This window comes from Clavelina lepadiformis, chromosome 7 (assembly GCF_947623445.1).
Source record: "Clavelina lepadiformis chromosome 7, kaClaLepa1.1, whole genome shotgun sequence".
NCBI lineage: Eukaryota > Metazoa > Chordata > Ascidiacea > Aplousobranchia > Clavelinidae > Clavelina > Clavelina lepadiformis.
The window spans coordinates 15,511,742-15,532,237 of NC_135246.1; the positions used below are offsets into that span (position 1 = coordinate 15,511,742).

Sequence of the window (20,496 nt, forward strand, 5' to 3'; positions counted from 1 at the left end):
ATGACGATTGATGAATGTTGAAGTCCTGCCATTTTTGTCACTCAAAGCCAAGCAGGGGGTTTTCTCGTGTAGTACGTCTTTTTATCGACAAATATCAAAAGTGAAAACAAGATCTGTGACGCTGTCATCATTTAAAGAGGTTTGAATAAACCTTCTCGAAACAGAGATTCAACGAGTAAGCACGACAATTATCCGACCACTTGAACTCGTTGTCGCGACACTAACAACAACTCTGACTCAAGTATTTGGCAACGATTTTGCAATGATTACGTCATTTGACAAACAGTCAAATGCGATTCTCGTAAAAACTTTCTTTAGCTTGCTGCTCTGAAATCATTTTTAGTAAACATTACTGCCCTATTTTGGACAAAATTGTGCCGTTTGCATTCTTGGCATAGTTAACCTATTGTTACAGTGCACTCGAAGCGTCTGCCGTGTGTGACTTAAAACATTACGTCAATCACACAGCTATGTTGTCATGATCAAGACAGAGTAGAAATTTCTGCTCGAACGGTGATGCGGAATTACACGGTCTGCATTCAATTCAATGATGTCTCAGCTATTTCCATGAGAAACTCGGTGCAATGATGCATCGTTGTTAGCATGCTAGCTTATAGGTTGCATTATAGCACTAATATATCTTACAGTTTACTTTTGAGTTTTTGCCGAAGACGTCTTTGAGCAGAAAATTCATACCAATTGTTTAAGTAAATAGCTAGTAGTTTTGGGTAATTCAACGTGGTATTGTCGTTTAAGTTAACAATGTCATCATTTACATTACCACTTCCGCAACCGTTAGATAACCTTATAAAAGGAAAGCGAAACCACAACGCTTTTGTTTGCATATTACGCGCCGTGTGCTGGAGAATTAATCTTTATAAAAGATAGTAATAAACAAGTGAACATTCGTGAAACGTTGCGGTTGTAGCAATTAACCCTATCGTGCATCCAGTCAAAATTGCGGTGGAAGCAAATTTATTTGTGTATGCAACGTGAACTAGTTAAAAGAAGGTAATTTGCCCGCATTGCGATAGGCGTATTCTCTGCAGATAGTTTGCATTCAGTTTCGTGTTTGTTAGTTGTTACGAAAGATATATCTGTTGGAGGCAAATCTGTGAAGTTATTTTCGTGGTTACAACATTGTAAGTTTGATGTTATATCTTGATACGCTCACTAAGACAATTGTCGCGGCTTATACAGTAAATTTCGATGCGTAGGGGTTTAGTTATATCATGGCCAAATAGACTACACATCGACAACTAATGCAATCGCAGTTTAATTGGTTTTAGCTGTTGGTCTGATATGATAGCAGGGCTTCAGAAAATATGTATAGCATTTTCAAAGTAATCATTTGGATGACGGATATCACAAAGTCCATTAAACGAAAGTCGTGTCGCTGCCTAACTTAACATGGGCGTTTTGAGAAAGTTGTTGGCAGTTCGTCAAATTGTTGATTGTGCTTCGGGCTATGCCGATATTTTGCCGACTTGCCGTACCTTGTTATAGGACTACCTCATTATCTTAAACAATTGAACGTCGGGGCCTCACTGCTCGTAATAAAACGATAATTTCTTTAAATGAAGATGTCATTAAAGGCACGTTCAAGATTAGCAAGGCGTGGGCCGTTGACACAAGATCACTGATTATTATACTCCGCTAATATTGCGTGATGTAAAACTGTATAAATAACTTGGAGAAAAAATATTCGTCATGTGTGAAACGATTTATTTGGATATTTTACGTTGGCTGATTTATTTAATGAAGTCTGCTAGTTAACTTGTTTTTTCTACATATTTAAAGTGGTCGTTGTTTAGCACTAGACGGTCTGACCTGTAGCTGTAGCCTATTTAAAACCAGACGCATTGCCAGTAGATTGGATTATAGTGTAAAGGGTTTGGTTTTATAAGTTTTATAGTAAAGGTCAAATGAAATTAATCACAGCCACAGTTAAATGTGGCATATAAGTAAAATATTTGTCATGTTATGTTATGTAATTTTCAGAGCCTAGGTCAATGTAAATGAATAGGATTTTATACAATGCTGTGAGTGCATTAGTTTATTGTATTTTTTTGTAAATGAAAATCCTGGTCAGATGCTCTGAAACAGCTTGATTGCAAAAAGCCATTTATTGCTAACTTTATTCTGGAAGTCATCAATGCACAGAAGAAAAATCAGTTAAAAGGATTTAATTTATTTAAAAAAGCAAGATGGGAAATGCTGAAAGTGGAAGAATCAACGATTACAGATCTCGAAATGTCCCACTTAGGCTCCCTATGCCAGATACAAATGAGCTTGATGAGAGATTTGAAAAAGTTCTGGTGAGTGGGTTAAGTTTTTCATTTTTCAAAACAAACATGTAAGCATCGTATGCATATGTACTTCATTAGTTATTTAAAAACGATCTTTTATAAAGTTAGTCAGTAACCATTTATATTTATGCAGGCCTCCATGAACCTACCTCCAGATAAAGTTAAAGTCTTGAACAAATATGATAACACAAAGAAATGGGAGTTGATTTGTGACCAAGTAAGTGTCTGATTTATTTTAATCTCTTCACCACTTTTTTACATCGTCTTAGCTAAAACTCATCCCACTGGCCAAAACAAAACCTTAGGTTGGACAAATTTTATGGCATTTTAATGTGTTTTTTATGCATCAATCATACACCCAAAATTTTGAGTGGTTCCACATTTTACTTTATTGTTCATATCTCTTAAACCTGCAAAACTTAATATTGCTAAAACTGTTGTAGGTTGATATAAGCATTATATGAGGGTTTAACATTTCTCAAATAAAGCTGCTAGATTAACTTACTAGCAATTGTACTGGACAACTGGTATTTTTGTCTTATGTTGCCCAGTTATGTACATGATATACAGTACATAAGTAACAAATTTATAGCAGCTTGCTTCAATCGTTGTTGCTACTCTGTTCTCATTGCAACTACAAACTTGATTATCTAGTGATTGTTTCATGAATTGTAACTTAAAATGGTAAAATTGGCACAAAGAAAAAGGCAGGTTACTTTCATATATGCATATGAAATGTTTTATTTACAGCAGCAACAGATGTCATGCTGGTTGCAAGGTTTTGCTATTTATTTATTTATGAAACAAGTGTTTTAAACAACTGGTGTGTCGTTACTATATGTATGTACACAAACACGCATTTAGAAGCAGTGCTTGTGGCAGTTATTGTTTTTGTTCTGGTTGGCTGTAAGCCTGTATGTCATTTTGTTAGTTGTTGCATTTTGTATTTTATACTCTATATTGGGCAAGGTTCTCAGACAATTTCACTGTGTTTAATATGTAGGCCTATTTAGTATTTACTATATCATATCATAGATATAGTACACATACAATATATGATTATACTATATATATATAAATAAAATTATAAAATTTATATTGAAAGCTTAGCATTTAAGTAATTTTGATGTCAAAATTTTGAACATTGTTGTTTTTTAGAGTGCATTCAAGGTTTATGTCTATCAATATCATTATGCTGACAGATATGTTTTTTGACCTGCAAAGCATGTTAGCCCAATTGTATAATTAAGTAGAATGAAACATCAAATGTCATGGCATTTCGTGGTGTGCTAGCATTTCTGGAAAATTTGTTACTGGGTTCTTATAAGGTTAGGTCATAAACCCAGAAATGGTTTTGAATTAAAGTTGTGGTATATTTTGAGGAGTTAGTTGTAAAAAATGGTTGATCTTTTAAAAGTATTTCTATATTTTTGAAGAGTGGTCATCTAATCACAGTGGCTACAGTTACCAGTGTATATAGCATTATAAATGTTTCATGAATAGATTTAACAGTGATGTGTATTATTATTTAAGAAGATTTATAAATGCAGCAAAGATGAAATGCATTTATTCCATATGTTTTATCCCACGTCACGATTTATCCCACGTCACGATTCCACGTAATTTGATCCTTCCCAATAAACACATATGTGCGATTAGCAATTACCCTAATTACACATGCTAGGAATGATGTGGACACTGCTAATACTGCACTCGTTAATGGCTGATTGCAAGGAAATAAATGTTGTGCCATGTATATATATCTATAATTTATTAATGCATTGATTTCAAATGTTCATCAGTACCTGTACATACCTGTACAGTTATTAATTTTATGTATTATTGGGTTTATTGTTGACTTGTACATAACAACTGTCCTTTTTAATTTTTTTTTTGCTTTTTTATTGCAGGATAAAGTGGAAGTAAAGCATCCTCCATCACACTACATTGATGCTCTCCAAAGCTACCTTGATCCAACTCTCAGAAGAAAAAGATTTAGGAAAAGGATTGCCCAATCAACAAAAACCCTTCGTGATCTGGAAATTTCATTACGGACAAATCATATAGGGTACTATTGATCAATATTTCGTTTATACGTGTGGAATCTTCTACCGTGTGTTGACAACATAGTTAAGCATACACACAAACGTGCTTGTAGTTTGTACGTTTCCAAGTGGTCACTGACTTCTTGTCAGTGCAGAGTCAATTGTAGATTACATCGGGCTTTGTTTGACAACTTGTAGGGAATGAGATTGTAGGTTTTTTATCATAAAGCTGTATCACATTCAACCAACCTTGCGCAAACAATAGAGATCATGTTACTTTTCATGTCAATAGGCGATCTGTTATCTTAGATTTTTTATCCCTACTTTTATGTACGTTGTATGTTCTAGTCACTGCAGGATTTACTTTAAAAGCTTTTTTAGATCATAATCTCTTTGCTTACTTAATCCCTTCTTGAGCAGTAGTCGTAGTACTGTGTGCATTTAATAGCTCCCCCCATGAATATTCAATTACTTGCAAATCAGTAAAATGCATTATGCAAACGTTAATGGTTGAAATGCAGTGTATAAATAATGAGTTTGTCTTGTGAAAAGCTGATTTTCCCATTCCCAGAGTAGGGAATATCCTTAAACTTCTTAAGTGGACACCCACTGGTACCCAAGCTCTTGAAAGCTGAGTGCCCCCTGAAAAATTTTTTATGCCCAATGTGTGAAACTATTGGACTGTGAAATTGCAGTTAACAACAACTCGCTATTTGTGTGAAAACTAACTATCACAACTGATAATGCAGACATACTACATAGTTCCAATTTCGAAGGGATCTTTTAAAAAGATTTTTAATTCTTGTATTTCTGCCTTTTTTGTTTTAATTCCTTCTGTTTTGTTCCTGGTATTTAGAAGTTATGTAATGGCAACAATCAGACTGTGTCACATGCTATTGTTTTGTAGTTTAAATGAAGTGACTTGTGTTTGATGTGACTACACGGGCCACTGGGTGCCCAGTGACAATCCATTCAGCTGAAATTGGATTTCGGGCACCCTAAAATCATACACCACTAAATGGTTTTCATACCTTTAGATGCATTCTTTACAATGCATATGAATAGGATACTCCTGTATTTTAATATGTTAACCAATATTATCTATATTCATTAGATGGGTACGAGAGTTTTTAAACGAAGACAACAAAGGGCTTGACGTGTTGGTTGACTACCTTGCCTTTGCACAGTATGCAATGGTGTAAGTATCATTTATATTGCAATTTCCAAAGTAGCTGGTACCACATTCTTTAAAATTTACCTTTGACTGGCATACCTTTTTAGCATCTGATCGTTTGTGCAAATTAAGTGAAGAAAACCTTATACTCGATACTCAAAAGTTTGTTATTTTTCTCAACAATGTTGCACAATTTTAAGGTATGGTCGTGACTCAACTTCTTCTTCGTCATCACCAAACAAGTCACTGAATCTTGGGAGCACCGGTGACTTAAGTATCAGCACAATGAGCTTAAGAGGCAGTTCAGGGGTGTCGTCAGTCTCACGAGCTCAAACCTTGCCCAACCGCAGAACACTCAAAAATTCAAGAACAATCATAGACAGGTAAATTTAACCAAGGATATAATTAAACTGGTGAATTACCTGAATTTTCTATTCTTAGCAAGCTACCTTACACTTATATTGTAACTTTTTATTTCAGACAGACAAGCCAATGATAGCTAGTAATTAAATGAAGTAAATGACAGCAATTAAATTTTTGTTTTTTGCATATTCTTTCACTTTCTGCAGAGATGATGTGCATGTTTGCATAACATGCTTGCGAGCGATCATGAACTACCAGTACGGCTTTAATCTTGTCATGGCACATCCGCAATGCATCAATGAGATTGCCCTCAGCCTCAACAACCGAAGTTTGAGGTTGAACTTACATGAACTCTTTGTAAAATATTGAATACCTTTTGTTATAATGTATTGCTAGAACATTCTAAAATGTTAGTGCATAATTTGCATAATTGCTGCATAATTTTAAAATGCAAATTGTTGCGAAATCTTTTAGGACCAAGTCACTTGTGCTGGAACTATTAGCCGCTGTTTGTTTGGTGCGTGGTGGACATGACATCATTCTACGAGCGTTTGATTATTTTAAGGCAATCTGCACTGAACCGCGGCGGTTCACTCGCCTTATGTTTTACTTTAAAACAGAGGCAGACAACATCGATTTTATGGTGAGCTCTTCTTGACTAATGATGAGTAATTAAAGTAGTTTAGCTGAGCATACGGTTTTGTTGTCCACGAATCTTTTAGTGTTTGCTGCACAATTTGTAACATACTTTGCTGAACACAAGTTTGACTTTGACCGGTATTTTTTGGATGGCACTTTGATGCATAGCAATGTGTTGGCAGTGATGCGTCATTTCTTTCTATCAACTATATCGGTATCCTGCTTCCTTTTTGGTTACCATTTTAATTAAACATATTTTCAGGTTTCATGTATGCAGTTCATAAATATTGTTGTACATTCCGTTGAAGATATGAATTTTCGTGTTCACCTACAACATGAATTCACTTTGCTTGGACTTGACATGTTTCTTGAGGTTGGTGACCAGCTTTTATCCACTCTATCATAAACGATCTATTGCCAAGTTGAAAGGTAGATGCTTGGTTACCACTTCCCAAAATTTCACAGGACTTAAGAAATACGGAAAGCGACAGGTTAAAGGTTCAAATCCAGGCTTACCTCGACAACATGTTTGACGTTTCAACACTTCTTGAAGATTCTGAGATGAAAGTCACTGCTTTGGAAAGAGTCGAGCACCTTGAGGAACAACTCTTAGATGTAACTATGAACTTTTAATGACCCCAAGCACAAAATCGAGGACGTTGTGTGTCAAAAAGCAAACTGTTTAAACAATTTTCTATGAATCAAAATCAGTCTTTGGTCCTTACAGGGATTATGTTAATTTTAAAAAGCAAAGGTTTCTTTGTAATGTCAATTTTTTGTTCTCATTAGTTAAACGAAAAGTTTCAAGAACAAGAATATGAGAATATGACAAAAATCGTTCAACTGGAAAAGCAACTTTCATCGAACATGAGTGAACTCACTGCTATAAAGGTATTCCCTTGAGTAACTGAAAACCTAATGTAAAGCATAATGCCACAGTGATGTAATATTGATTTGCCATTGGGGTACTTATGCAAAATTTCCATCTGACATATTTATGACTACTGCTACTAAGTTTCCCTGAATGTGAACAGATTTGATTTTGTCCTGACATTGCAAATGTTTATGGCATAAAACAGTAATTTTTTCTTTTTAATAGTTTTAAAAAGTCAATTGGATGGTCATTGCACATACAAGTATTTTTATTTTTGTCAGCCTATTACTATCTTTAAAGGAGATATTTTCCAAAAGCTGTTTATTATTTAATGAAAACCTTATAAGTATGGAAATGCTAAAGTTATTTATTTGTAATGTATGATTGTTATAGAAAACAGGCTACATTCCCGCTGGTGGTTTTTCACAAGTAAGTTTGACCAAAAAACTGCTGCATGATTTTAGGGGCTTTAAGTTGAAAGTTTTAAGCAATTGCACCTTGCACCCAAGTGTGAACATTTGTAAATCCATATTGATTGAATGAACTAGCTTAGCTGACCCTGGTGGCTTTTGGCTGATTTGTTTATATGGTGTGTAATAGTATACTTTTAGATGTTGCTATAAAGACTTTGCTTGTACAATTTTTCTTTTGAAATCAGTACTATAACAACTAAGTACCACTTGCACTATGCTGTACACTGGGTTGTACTTTCAACAAATGTGATCTTGTTTGTTTTATTCATTTGATGCAAACTGTTGTGTTGATGAAATGTTTTGATTAATGCTTACGTGGACTAGCCTGGAGATGAAAACGATCCGACTGAAGAATCGGCTGATTTTGGTGACCCCGTGAGTATGTGGAATTTTACTCATTTTATGGAGTCTGATCCTATCAGACATTTTAAGCATTTTTATCAGGCTGGTGAATGGCAAAAAAATAATCGGCTTTCATCATCATCATCACTTGCATCGTTCACGATAAGCGCCCACAGCAGTGGTGAAGTTTCATCTGATAATGTGTTTCTCTGGGAGCCACCATTTAATGCAAATAAGAATGGAAGCTATAAAACGCAGTTGAGATCTGGAGGTGCTCCTGATCCACAGATGTTCTTGGAAGATCGAACTGATTTTACAGTTAAAGACCCCTTTCTCAGAATCGACAATTCATTTTTGATTGATCCGGATTTCAGCTTCCTCCACGGCCTTCCAGCCGTCTTAAAAGATGATGACCTGAAACCTGACTTCCCTCCTCCACCTTGGGCCATCACAGAAAAGATTGACAATGATTCAAATCTCCTTCTTTCTTCAAATAAATCTTCCGATCAATGTGTCTATCAGGGCACTTCACAGAGTAGTGAGGTATCCTCTGCATCCAACAGTAGCAAGCTTACTGCAACAAAATTTGCGGTTCTTCCTAACATAGGGGATAGTGTTGTGACAAGGGCTCATGCTAATGTGAAAAAACCAGCAGCTGCAGAACTCTCTGAAAAACTGCAGCAAGATATGACAGATAAACTGAGTAAAGTAGTAAATGATGTTGAGGAAAGTTGGTTTGGTGTCTCCCCCCTATCAGATCAATGGCAAAACAGCCATCTGGTTTTACCACCAATTGGTCAAAGCAATGCAGTGATGAAGTGTAACTCTTTCTCTGATACATCACTGAAAGAGAAATTAATTTCCGATCTTCCAACTATTTGGGAAGATGAGCTGTGCGACTCTCAGGTTGCATTTTGTTTTCTGTTGCATGTCATCTTTTTTGTCGTTACTTGGTATTGTCCGTTGTGTTTTGCATCTGGTTTCATGGATCGTCAAAGACAAAATTGTCCAAGCTGTACTTCCCATCTTTTGTTTGAAACAGTGCAACTCAGTATTGTTGTTTGGTGGATATTGGCAGACTTCCTAAATCTATTCAATCCAACCTTAAAGCTGTAAAGTTTACCATCCTTTGCTTTGAAAGCATGTCCTTACTTGAAAAGCTTTTAATAAGGCTTTCGGCTGTTCTTTGTGGATATCAGGGTCAATGCTTGACTGTAACAGTGCATTATGCAGATAATTAAATTCAGTGGCTTTTGGTGCGTAAATTGTTTTTTCCCAAAAACATTTTGGTGTGGTGACCCTGCAATGTGCTTGCGCTTGTTGTTTTCTTATATCATTGTTATTTTGCACACAGTAATTGTAATATTAATGGCTTGCGATAAATGGTCTATTTTACGTACCATAAAATGATTAAGACGTTTTAAAAAAGCACGATGAGCTACAATCAGGTTTGTGGAAAGGACTAAAATGTTTCTACTTTTAATTTAGGCAGCATTTGATGCAAGCAACAAGCAATTGCTACAACAACGCAATCATCTGGGCAATGCACCCGCTCTGGGTGACAAAACACCTTTGAAGGGGCTTCCCCCAATGCCAGGGCTGCCTGGTAATGAACCACCTGATAATGTAGGAGGAATAAAAGTGAAAACAAAAGTAAGCTGTTGTCAACAAAAAATAACTTTAATAATTAATAAATAACAAATCGTTTTAAATAAGCTTAGTATGAAAAAAGTTGGTTTGTTTATACTTTTTCAGCAACTTGTTTAAAAAATATTATTTGTTGTGCTATCACTTTCATTTTTTTTATTCATTTCATGCACTCAGGACGCCATACAAAGTTCCGGTAAAATGCCATCCATTCCCACCCCGCCTCCTCTCATTGGTGGCGGCACCAGCGGTGGAGGTGGAGATTTATCCCTTGGAGGACCTTCTCCTCCACCTCCTCCGCCACCACCACCACCTGGAGTACCCCCTCCACCCCCAGTGGGAGGTGAGAAAATATTTAGTTGGTGTGCACCCAGCAGTGCTAATAAAATAGCTGTTAAATTCATTTAATTTTGTTTTAAAAAATTTTAATTACTTGCTGATAGTTTATTTGTTTGGACGATTGTGAGTTTTTTTCATTGGCACGTTCTTCTAATTATATGTAATTCATTTTTGAGTTCAAGTTTTATGTTCATTTATTTTCATCATCATGCACTTGATTCAGGAAAGAAAGAAAACACACGTAAGCACAGATGTGTGGTTGTGCGGATTCTAGCATGACTTATTGTTTTTTGTCCACATGTCTTAATTCCATTTTATGAAATTCATTTTTATACAATGGTCTCAGTTGCATCTTGTGTTTTATTTTGCATGCCCTCTTAGTCCAATGTTAAAAAGTTGTTTTTTTGTGCAAAATCGTCGATTACCCAGCAAAGTTAGATACTATTTAAGATCAAATGCGCTGTCGTATCTTCTGCATGCGGTCACCTCATAATATGTGCATGTCACGTCACATGTGCAATTATATAACATGCCAACACAAAGTTCTGTTTCAGTTTATCAATTAGCAGTATTAAAATTTTCTTCTGTATTTCTATACCCGAACATTTTTTGTGAATATACTGTTCCAAACATGATAAGCCGATTTCATAATTAGCACCTTCTCAAAATTTAACTTTTTTTTTTAAATTCAGGCGTGCCAGGTGTGCCCAACTTTCCTGGGAATCTTCCAGGCGGTCTTAAAGCGAAGCAACGACATCATACAAAGTATCGCTTGCCCGTGCTTAACTGGAGTGCCCTTAAACCAAACCAAGTTGCCGGGACAATATTTAACGACTTGGATGATGATTCTGTTCTCAACGAGGTTGGAAATTTGTTTGAATAAGTGAAAATCTTCTACAGGATTTGTGGTTAATTTAAACTCAACAAAATGCATTTCTTCTTGTAGTTTTCATTTTTTGTTTTGCTAACGGCAGTAATTTGGTACAACAAGTCTGTTTCAAATACCCCAAGTTATCATTTTTTTTTCTTCACTGCGCTTAAGAGTTGAACTTTTCTCCTGCTTTATAACAGCTTGATTTGGGAGCGTTTGAGGAGATGTTTAAAACGAGAGCTCAGGATACGGAAGCGGATCGTGCCAGATTGCTGAAGATCGCTGAAGCTCAGCAGAGGAGAGGAGCATCCATTATTGACGTGAACAGAGCCAGAAATCTTTGTAAGTCTTTGTTGCTATTTTCTAAACTTTCAAGAGTAGGCGTTTTAAAAACATCATCAAATAAATAAATTTTCATTGCGAGTAAATCAGTCACTTGCACTGATAACAAAAAAACTATTAGTAATGCGTTCTGAAAAGTGTAAACAACCAAAATAAAGAAAAATTATGCACGAATAACTTAAATAATACTCGTTGCCTTAAGAATTGAATTAACTTGAGTGACTGTTTTAGCCTGCACTGCCCTGAGGTCAACGCAAAATGTAGTCCATATAAGCTATTGTATTATTAATTTTGTGATATATTGCTTATTTTCAAATGAAATCTGATTAGATTTTAGACTTATTTTGGCTTTTAGTCTTTTTTATGGCGTAACCAGCTAGCCCCTTCCCCGAAATACATTTTTTTTCAATATTAAATTCCTGGCTGAATTCATACTCCCAACCATGAGCATTGCATAGATTCAAGATTTTTGTGGGATTCGTGGCTTTCGGGATAAGGTCATGCAGGATATTATCATTCATGGAAATTGTTTTTCGGGAAAATGCTATAGACTCATTGTCATTTTGCCTCCCTGTTGAATCAACATCTGAATATTTGTGCTTCCCATGCCTTTGAAATGGCACACCAGACCTTTCACTTTACTCTTTCTGTTTAAGTACGTTTATCTGGTACTTACATCGGTACCTCCTATGGTTGCCACTATAATAAAGTACTGTTAAGCTATAATTCAAAACTATACCTGTAACGTGTTACATTTAATTTTATCACCGTCTTTGATTTCTAGCCATTACCCTTCGCAAGATCGGCTCAAGTACAGACGAAATCTGCCGCTCCGTGTATAGTTACGACCTCTCCACCTTGCCCCTCGAATATGTTGAAATGTTGCCGCGGTTCATCCCAAACGAGATGGAGTTAAAAGCTTTTAAAGATTATGAAAAATCAGGAAAGTCATTTGACGCCCTCGCAGCAGAAGACAAGTTTATGTGGCTGGTAAATTGTTAATGGTCTTACAATGTTTGTTGTTCAATGTACGACTAATTTTACAAAATTGCACATACACATATTTTTAGCATTGTACGTGTATATTTAGTCCTACAAAACAATTTTTGCATGTTTTAAGACACTGTTCTTACCATCAATGAACGCAAATAGTGTTCGGAAATAATCAGCGTTTTTCTTCACAATTTATCTTCGTCCAACGCGCTTGATTTGAACAATTTATTATTAGCTGTTATTGTTTAGTTTGGCCGAGTCGAGAGATTACAACAGCGACTTAACATCATGATTTTCCTTGGAAATTTCAACGACAGCGTCATGACTTTGACACCACAAATTGCGGCAGTTATCGCGGCGTCCATGTCCATCAAATCCTCGTCAAATTTGAAGAGAGTTCTCGAGATAATTCTTGCTGTTGGCAACTACATGAACAGCGCCAAAAGAGGTGCCGTGTATGGGTTCAAGCTTCAAAGTCTCGACGCCGTACGTGCTTAGTATGAATATTTCTTTTTTGGTATTAACTACTGTAGTTTTGCAAAAGCATAATTTGTAATATAATTAATGCACAGTCTAATTTTTACTTTGGTAGCTGTAATTCTTGTAAAATATTTTTCATCGTTTGTTTGGGAAGCATTTTGCGTATACCTTTGTATTGTAGAAACACTTTTAACTTGGTCATTGAACGCTTTCCGTTTTAGTTGATTGACACCAAATCTACGGACAAAAAGCAAACCCTTCTGCATTACATTGTGAACGTGATTGAAACTTATTACCCTGATATAAAGCACTTCTATAATGAACTAAGATACGTCGATAGAGCTTGCAAAGGTGAGAAAAAACTTGTCTCAAGTTCATAGTTTTGTGCATTACCAAGCTGACTCAGTTTGCAAACATCAAAGAGTTTCCAACATATTATGTATTTACCATTTAGCTAATTTTTCTGTAAATGTAATGAGTAGACCGTACTAGTCCCCTTCAAATGTGTGTATGAAGTAGCCTTGGGAATTTAGCTGGTTTTCGTTACCGTTAGCTGGCGCTTTGCTGCCGTAATCATCAATTGTCAATCGCATTGTTAATTTGATGTAAAACTTGTTTATTCTTAATAATCGAGATGAAATTAATTACATTGGCAAATTATATCAAGCTAGACTCTTAAGTTCGTTGGGAAAATAATGAGCATTAAATGGCTTTCAGAGCAACGGGTTGATGGATTACAAAAAATTTTTCCTCAAATTTTCTTCATGTTCTTCAAATTTTTATTTCGGTTAACGATTAACAAGTCTTTTATTCACTTGATGCCGCTAAGCGGTTATTAGCTGAATAAATTTTCCCCTATTTTATTTGCTTACCAACTTTTGCTTTACTTTGCTTACCACGTTTCATTGCTTTTGTAGTTTCACTGGACAACATTGTCACAGACGTCAATTCCATTAAAAATGGGATGAACTTAACGAGGAATGAATACGAGACCCATCAACATCCAGTCTTGGAAGGGTTCATTGAATCATCACAAGAAAAAGTGACTAAAGTAAGAAATACGGTGCTACATTGACCAGGAACAATCCTGGTGATATAATCTCTAATTCTTATCTTAACCTGCCTATACTGGGCCTTGGTATTTATTCATTTATCTTGCGCTAAATTTCGTTTTTCATATTCATATTTCAATTCATCTTTCAATTCATTCAATTCATATTTCTATACATAACCTTACTTTTCAGGTTCTCCAAGATGCCGAAACAGCCAAGGAAGCTTACAAGAATGTTGTCGAGTACTTTGGGGAAACCCCTAAGACGATGCCTCCCGAAACCTTCTTCCCGATGGTGGATAGATTCATTAAAGCTTATCAGAAGGCTGAAAAGGATTTGGACGATTGGAGGATTGCTGATGTAAGATTGAAGTTATTCCACCTTCTGATAAGTTCTTCATGAAACACCCTCCTGAAATTTGGGATGAACCAACGGGAGTGGGGATGGCATCATCTTGTCTCATTCTTTGCAGGAGAAACGAGCCGAAAAGGAACGAAGAGCTATGGAGCAGCAGGAGTTAAAGCAGAAGAAGAAGTCGAAGAGGCAAGACGACGAAAAGAAGATGAAGAGCGGAGAGCAGAATCTAATCAACGAACTTCGTCACAAACAGAGGAAGGATCGAGGAGCGATAGAGAGCAAAGACGGAGCAATCGAAGATAATATTAACTGTAAGTCGACGAACATGTAGAAACATTCAACTTTATTATTATTATAGTAATAAGCATTGAGATAAGGTATTTTGGATGCTTTAACTCTTAAGAAATTTTGAAATCCACACGATAAGATAAAGTTCTGTCACCATTTATGCTTCGTATTTTGACAGTTTAGCTGAACAATTATATTAACTTGCGGCTCTTTGATGAAATTAAACACGTAGGCTATGGTTGAAAGCTATAGATAGTTACTGTGGAACAATCACGCAGCATCGCGGTTGTCTTATTCCTATCTATGCTTTTAACTCCTTAGTTTTAAAATCTGAGCCATATCGTCGTGGGGACACTGTCCACCGCAGCTTTCGAAAGAAAACCCGGCCAGAGGCAACACGCGTCGCTGCAATGTCCACCATGCTGTGACGAAAGCAACGCTGGTCCCTGCGTCATCAAGCGGTAACGTCACGCGTCCAAGTAAGTCGTTCCGACATATGATATTGCCGGTGGGGACAAGAGAAGAAACATTTCAATCTTAGACCAAGGCAAGAACAAAGTCCTACCGCGCAGCTGTATAAGAAGCCCCGAGTAGTGTTATACCAATTTCGTAACAAATTGTACTGAAAGCGGTGTGTTTTAGTTATTATTTGGACCGTTGCTCTTGTCGCTGCCATAGTGATCGTCTCGCTTCTGTAGTGTTGCCAGTTACATCTAACCTTAAGTATGAAGCTTACACTTACTTTTGCTTGTTGTCATTGCAAGTGCCGCTAACCCATCTACTAATATTGTATTTTACGGTGCATTTTTATAACTACATTTCGTTGACTTTAAAAAGTAAACCCTTTTTTCATTGTTGGACTTTTTTGTTTGATTGTTGTTCATATAAAATGCTTTAGAGTGTTACGTTTTTCTGTATTGAACTTGTCATGACTAATTAGCGACGAGTGTTCCGGTACGTTCTACTGGTGCGTGAGATTGGCTGGTTATTTTCTGGTTCATTAAATATCAGGCACTTGCCCAAAAATTAAATCAACGTTATGTTGCCAAAAGTACTAAAAACTCTCCGGATTTTAGTTTCTGTTAAACAGTCCGCTAACCGAGGAATCAGACTAAAATGGTGGTCACTGTCAAATAACTAACTAACTAAGTTAATAAATAAATAACTTCACAATAGGCAGCCAGCTTCACGCAGTTATTAACCAAACATAAATGTTGCACGAAAACTATTAAGCGTGTTGTAAGTTTCTGTTCTCTTGTGCCTTTCTTACCGCCTTATATTTCAATGACGTCACCGCGCTCTGACGTAACAGCTCAGTGACGTCACTTTTGTATGTTATATCAATAGCAATTTACCTATTTAACTTTTGGCTTGTTCGTATTTCTTTTTCGAAATTGTAGAGCAATATTAAGTGTTTCCATGTTTGACTACATTACTTGAAGTTTCACAGTTCTAATTTGCAATTGATCTCGGTACAATGTATTGCAAAGGTTACGTGTTGCTGGACTGTTGGTACCATCCATACATTAATTATCTGATGCCGAGAATTTTATAAAGCCATCTGTTGCAGTATGTCATACCATGCAAGCTGTTTATTGTTTTCAGAGCACTTTAAATGTCCATGTTGTTCAGATTGTCGGTGAAAAATAAATTATTTTCTCCCATGAATCTTATGGTCTTTTTTCTATTTAAAATCATGTTAGTCTGCTGCCATTTATTACCATGCCCCTTTACACCGGATGTAAAATGTTTAAAAATTTACAGACGACAAATCACAAAGATTGCGCTGTAAAAGTCTCCGCCGATTTTCCATATATACAAAGATTTATTTCACCTCAGTCTGCATAGCGACAACATACACTTCATTAAATTTTTTCACTTTGACATGTGGTCAAACACTTGCAGGAAATCGTCAGATTCTTTGAAGTCTCGATCCATCAGGGTTATGACGTACGGTTCCTTGTTTTGTGACGTACTTGACATGTCATCTGCAATGACGTCAGCATCCGGCGCAATATCTACAAGAGTTATCTTGTTTTCGTTTTGGTTTGCGTCGCTTTGAAGATCATCTGATGTATTTTCTTCGTCTTCATTGTCATCATCACTCTTTGAATTCATTTCATCGGGGACGTCATTCATCAGTTCCATGGTAACCACGAAAGGCTTGTCGCCATTTTCTGAAATTTCGACAATCTCAATAGTTTCGCCTGGAGTCGTTTCGTTCAGCTTGCCGATTTCGGAATCGAGAATCTTCTCCAAGATGGCCATTTCTTCCAGGATGAAATCTGGCATCAGCTCATCCACCACCTGATCATGTTCGGTCCGATTCTCAGCCTTCTCCGGATTCTTTTTTAGCGAAAATAATTTTTCCAACATCCCAGGCACAGGGTCAACCTCTTCTGGTTTGTCATGCCGCGGTGATTGACAAGTTGGTTGCTCCCATGGACAGAAGCCCGGTTGACATTCCAGACCTTCCCTGCACGTTCCAGCACTCTCACCACAGGTTTGACCGAGATCACGCGAGTTAAATTGTTCTACTGTTACGCACACGCCTGCAAATGCAAGATATGCGGGCGTCTGAAAACCTATATATGCTTTTTATCACAGATATTTCTTTTTAACATAGTTTTCACTTTTCAATCAACGCAAATCATTTCTGGTCGGTAGGGTGAAATGTGATTGAATAAAGCAATCCACAATCGCCAATACCTGACTCTCCACCAGTGAAGAAAGCGAAAGGGTCAGAATCAACCCGGCACTTGAGGTCGTTAGCGCACTGGCCGTCGAAGGAGCCGCATTTTTCTCCTTCCTCGCGAGAATTGAAATCTGCCTCCAAAACACACTTTCCAGTGCAAGCAAAAACAGATCCGTAATTACACAACAATCCGTCTCCGCACTTTCCAAGCCAATCTCCGCATTCTTCTTCCGGCCCAAGAAGACAAGATGCACATACGTCATCATCTGTAGCACAATTAGTTGCAATTGAGACTAAACAAAATCATATACTGTGCTTTCTTGAAGAGTCTACATGCAGAGATGCACGAGTACGAGCGCGCGCTCTTTTTTTAGGAGCGGCCTCTCTTTTTTCAATGTAAAAGGACTTGTCCCACGAGCGCACTCCTTTTAAGGGGTATTCGCTTGTCGCCCTTTTTTCACACAAAAACCGGAACGCGCAAAATGTAAACAAATGGTTGGTTAAAATTTTAAGGTTTTTATATTGTCTAAGACTATAGGACATTTTATGTAGTGAATAAGAAGGTGACTGTAGGTCTACTTACCTCCGTCGTCACTTCCGAACTGGCATCCACTGACATCTGGGCATTCCTCTACCCACCTTTCCGACTTCTTGTCAAATTTCAAATTTGGCTGTTCGCAATCGTCTCCGATAAACAAATTGAGAAAATCCCCCAAGTTGAACGAATTTGGTGACGTCATTAAGGTGCATGCTTCAGTTGATGCCGTAAATGTAACAAAAAGTGCTAAAAATATTGCAAAGGCGACAGTTCCTCTACCGAGTAACATTTTTGTTGAAAGTTACACTGGCTTACAAAACTTTTACTCAGTGATACCTTATTATTTGCTGCCTTTTAATAAAAAATACCATAATAAAGTCATATATAAGATGCAAGGTCATCAAACCATTACGCAATCTGAAACAGAACTATTATTTATACCGTATTAAGGTTAATAATATAACGGAAGCCTAATAAAGCAAGCCTGCAAACTCGGATGCATTGTTTCAAGTAAGCCAAGCAGATTGAACCTTGATTGCCTACCACGACTAATGGTACCAGATTTGTCACAACATGATTATTTATAGAGTTTGGAAAGGCGGATCTAAGTTACTTTAGTTATCGATCCCGGAGAGTATTCTGCGTCACAAACCTCTTGTTGCAAAACAAGTGCTGTAGCAAATCCTATTCTGGGGGGTAATTATATGACGTATAGCGAAGTACCCCAGCACTTCAAAGCAACTTTAGCACTTTCTGGAATCGACCGTAACTATTTTTATTTCACGACTTGATATATTTCCCTGTTGTGACTGTATTTTTTTTTATTCGAGTATTTGCTCAAATGCTTCTATCAGCAGTTAATGACGCAATGGAGTCGCACAACTACTGGTAATTTCCATCAGTAACTGGGCTGACGTAAAGTGTACAGTAATAAACTATAATGACCTATTATCGAACCTAAAATACATTTTCACATTTCACTCTTGAGGGAAGTGTTGATGTAATGTTTTATTCATTTCGACTTTTAACGAGGTACGGCTACAGTGAGTCCGTTTAGTCGCTTGCCCCAGCTGCCACTACGTTATCAAGATCAAAAAATCTAAATCCAAAGCGTTTCTTCAGGTTTTGCACATGTTCACTGTGTTTTTAAAATATCAGTTTTCTTACTGTTTAAGATTTCAAATTGTATGAGTTTTACAAGTCAATTTTCCATGGATGTCATCATCTGCATCGCACGTGATTCTTTCAAACGACCAGCCGACATGTGATGAGTGACGTAGACTTATACTGTTGGTTTACGTGTACAGCTGCTATTGGTATTTCTTTTTCAGTGAAAAGTATAAAAATTTGATGTAGTTTTTTACTCTAATTTTCTTTGGAAAATTTGTATTCGAGGCCATAATAACCTATGCTTTTAAGTACAAAATTATATTTAGTACTTGTATTTTGTAGCATAAAAAGTAGATTGTAGCGGTTGTAGCTGTAGTAATTTGTCGATAGCGCGATGTCGATGCGTTAGCAAATCTCTTTTGGATTTTGCTTTCAGATTAGATTACAGGGGTGTCAAACTCAATCGCACCAGGGGCCAAAACTCAAAACTTATTTAACGCCTCGGGCCGTAAGGATAAAATTTGATTGAACGTTTCGTGACACGAGTACATGATTTGGAACAGGCAGCGAAACAATACCAACGAAATAAAGTTTTGATTTTTGTGACGATTTTTGACTGGGCTATTTTTAATTAAGTTATTCTTCTCTTACATCATTATGTTTCATTCATCTTCTTGCAAAAGCATTAAAGAACTAACAAACAATAAAGAAAAAAGCAGTCCAGATTACGAGCGTTAGAATAAATCGATTTTTTCTATCGTATGATGGGGCAACTGTTGTGCTGCTGCATTGTGCGATTTGTTATAATCTTGTTTCTTGCATAAAAAAAGTAAGTTATACTGTACAATGATCTCGCGGGCCGGAAATAGTTCAATGTATAAAATAGCATTGCGGGCCAAGTTTTATTGTAAAGCGGCCCGGATGTGGCCCGCGTGCCGGGAGTTTGACAAGCATGGATTAGAAGATCTCCGATCTCACTTGAAAGTTGAAACTATTATAAATAGGCCCCACTGGAAAGTTTGCACGATGCGCCGGATTTCTCCGGAGCCGAAAGTTGCCCTCTGCGCCAGTAATTAATCATCCAGCCCACTGAAAGCAAACTTTCCGGTATAGGGCATTAGGAACTCCAGTACTCCACTGGTCAGAGATCGAAATAAATGAACACCGGAGATCTTCCCGTCGTGCTGAACTAGCCTATGTCGGCTCCGTAACCGACTGGTTCGAAAGTTGGCTTTGAATTAAATACAGTTCGTGTTCCATGTTCGTTACGGCCCTACTGTACTGGCAGACTGGAAAATTTCTATGATACAGAAATTGGGTTCTGTCTCAATTTTCTGGTACAAAACCCGTTTTGCTCTATATTTTATATTATAGGTATTTCATTACGTATTATAGATACGGCAACACAATACCCAGTCAGCCAGTTCCGCAATATCGCTGTAGTGCCTTTGACCTGGCCTGTTAGGACAACTTGTATGATGCACTGGAGATATCTGACGTGGCCAATGAGCAAATGTCGTTATGCCACTGGCATAGATATCATATTGGTATTAGCTTTAGCTTTT

At 37.0% G+C, this 20,496-nt stretch overlaps 2 protein-coding genes across 4 annotated transcripts; one reads left to right on the forward strand and one right to left on the reverse strand.

Annotated features, from left to right (window-relative positions):
• Positions 1-1,984: 1,984 nt before the first annotated feature.
• Positions 1,985-16,256, forward strand: LOC143464791 (formin-like protein 2). 3 transcript variants are annotated; one of them, XM_076962780.1, is made up of 23 exons: positions 1,985-2,318; positions 2,443-2,526; positions 4,220-4,377; positions 5,469-5,552; positions 5,729-5,911; positions 6,098-6,226; positions 6,366-6,534; positions 6,793-6,903; positions 6,996-7,145; positions 7,320-7,421; positions 7,798-7,833; positions 9,708-9,872; positions 10,044-10,209; positions 10,429-10,446; positions 10,898-11,067; positions 11,277-11,418; positions 12,203-12,408; positions 12,661-12,897; positions 13,113-13,242; positions 13,809-13,942; positions 14,136-14,303; positions 14,416-14,611; positions 14,910-16,256. In XM_076962780.1, exons 1-23 carry the CDS (start codon positions 2,208-2,210, stop codon positions 15,014-15,016), a joined length of 3,156 nt encoding a protein of 1,051 aa, XP_076818895.1. In that variant the 5' UTR covers positions 1,985-2,207; the 3' UTR covers positions 15,017-16,256. The 3 variants fall into 3 exon arrangements, with proteins under 3 accessions (XP_076818895.1, XP_076818896.1, XP_076818897.1); XM_076962781.1 differs by lacking the exon at positions 10,429-10,446; XM_076962782.1 differs by lacking the exon at positions 7,798-7,833.
• Positions 16,257-16,328: 72 nt separating this feature from the next.
• Positions 16,329-18,169, reverse strand: LOC143464792 (uncharacterized). Its single transcript, XM_076962783.1, has 3 exons — positions 17,867-18,169; positions 17,298-17,549; positions 16,329-17,140 (listed from the first exon to the last, which is right to left on the reverse strand). The coding sequence occupies exons 1-3, from the start codon at positions 18,108-18,110 to the stop codon at positions 16,464-16,466; spliced, it is 1,173 nt and encodes a 390-aa protein (XP_076818898.1). The 5' UTR covers positions 18,111-18,169; the 3' UTR covers positions 16,329-16,463.
• Between the last annotated feature and the right edge of the window lie 2,327 nt (positions 18,170-20,496).

What these genes read in the sequence shown, in the direction of transcription:
- LOC143464792 (XM_076962783.1), bottom strand. Translation starts at nt 18,110, where the DNA reads ATGTTACTCGGTAGAGGAACTGTCGCCTTTGCAATATTTTTAGCACTT. An exon ending in GTTCGGAAGTGACGACGGAG is followed by an intron (nt 17,550 to 17,866) that starts GTAAGTAGACCT and finishes ATTGTGCTACAG; the next exon opens with ATGATGACGTATGTGCATCT. An exon ending in CTTCACTGGTGGAGAGTCAG is followed by an intron (nt 17,141 to 17,297) that starts GTATTGGCGATT and finishes TTGCATTTGCAG; the next exon opens with GCGTGTGCGTAACAGTAGAA.
- LOC143464791 (XM_076962780.1), top strand. Translation starts at nt 2,208, where the DNA reads ATGGGAAATGCTGAAAGTGGAAGAATCAACGATTACAGATCTCGAAAT. An exon ending in GACTTGACATGTTTCTTGAG is followed by an intron (nt 6,904 to 6,995) that starts GTTGGTGACCAG and finishes AAAATTTCACAG; the next exon opens with GACTTAAGAAATACGGAAAG. An exon ending in GAACAGAGCCAGAAATCTTT is followed by an intron (nt 11,419 to 12,202) that starts GTAAGTCTTTGT and finishes TTTGATTTCTAG; the next exon opens with CCATTACCCTTCGCAAGATC.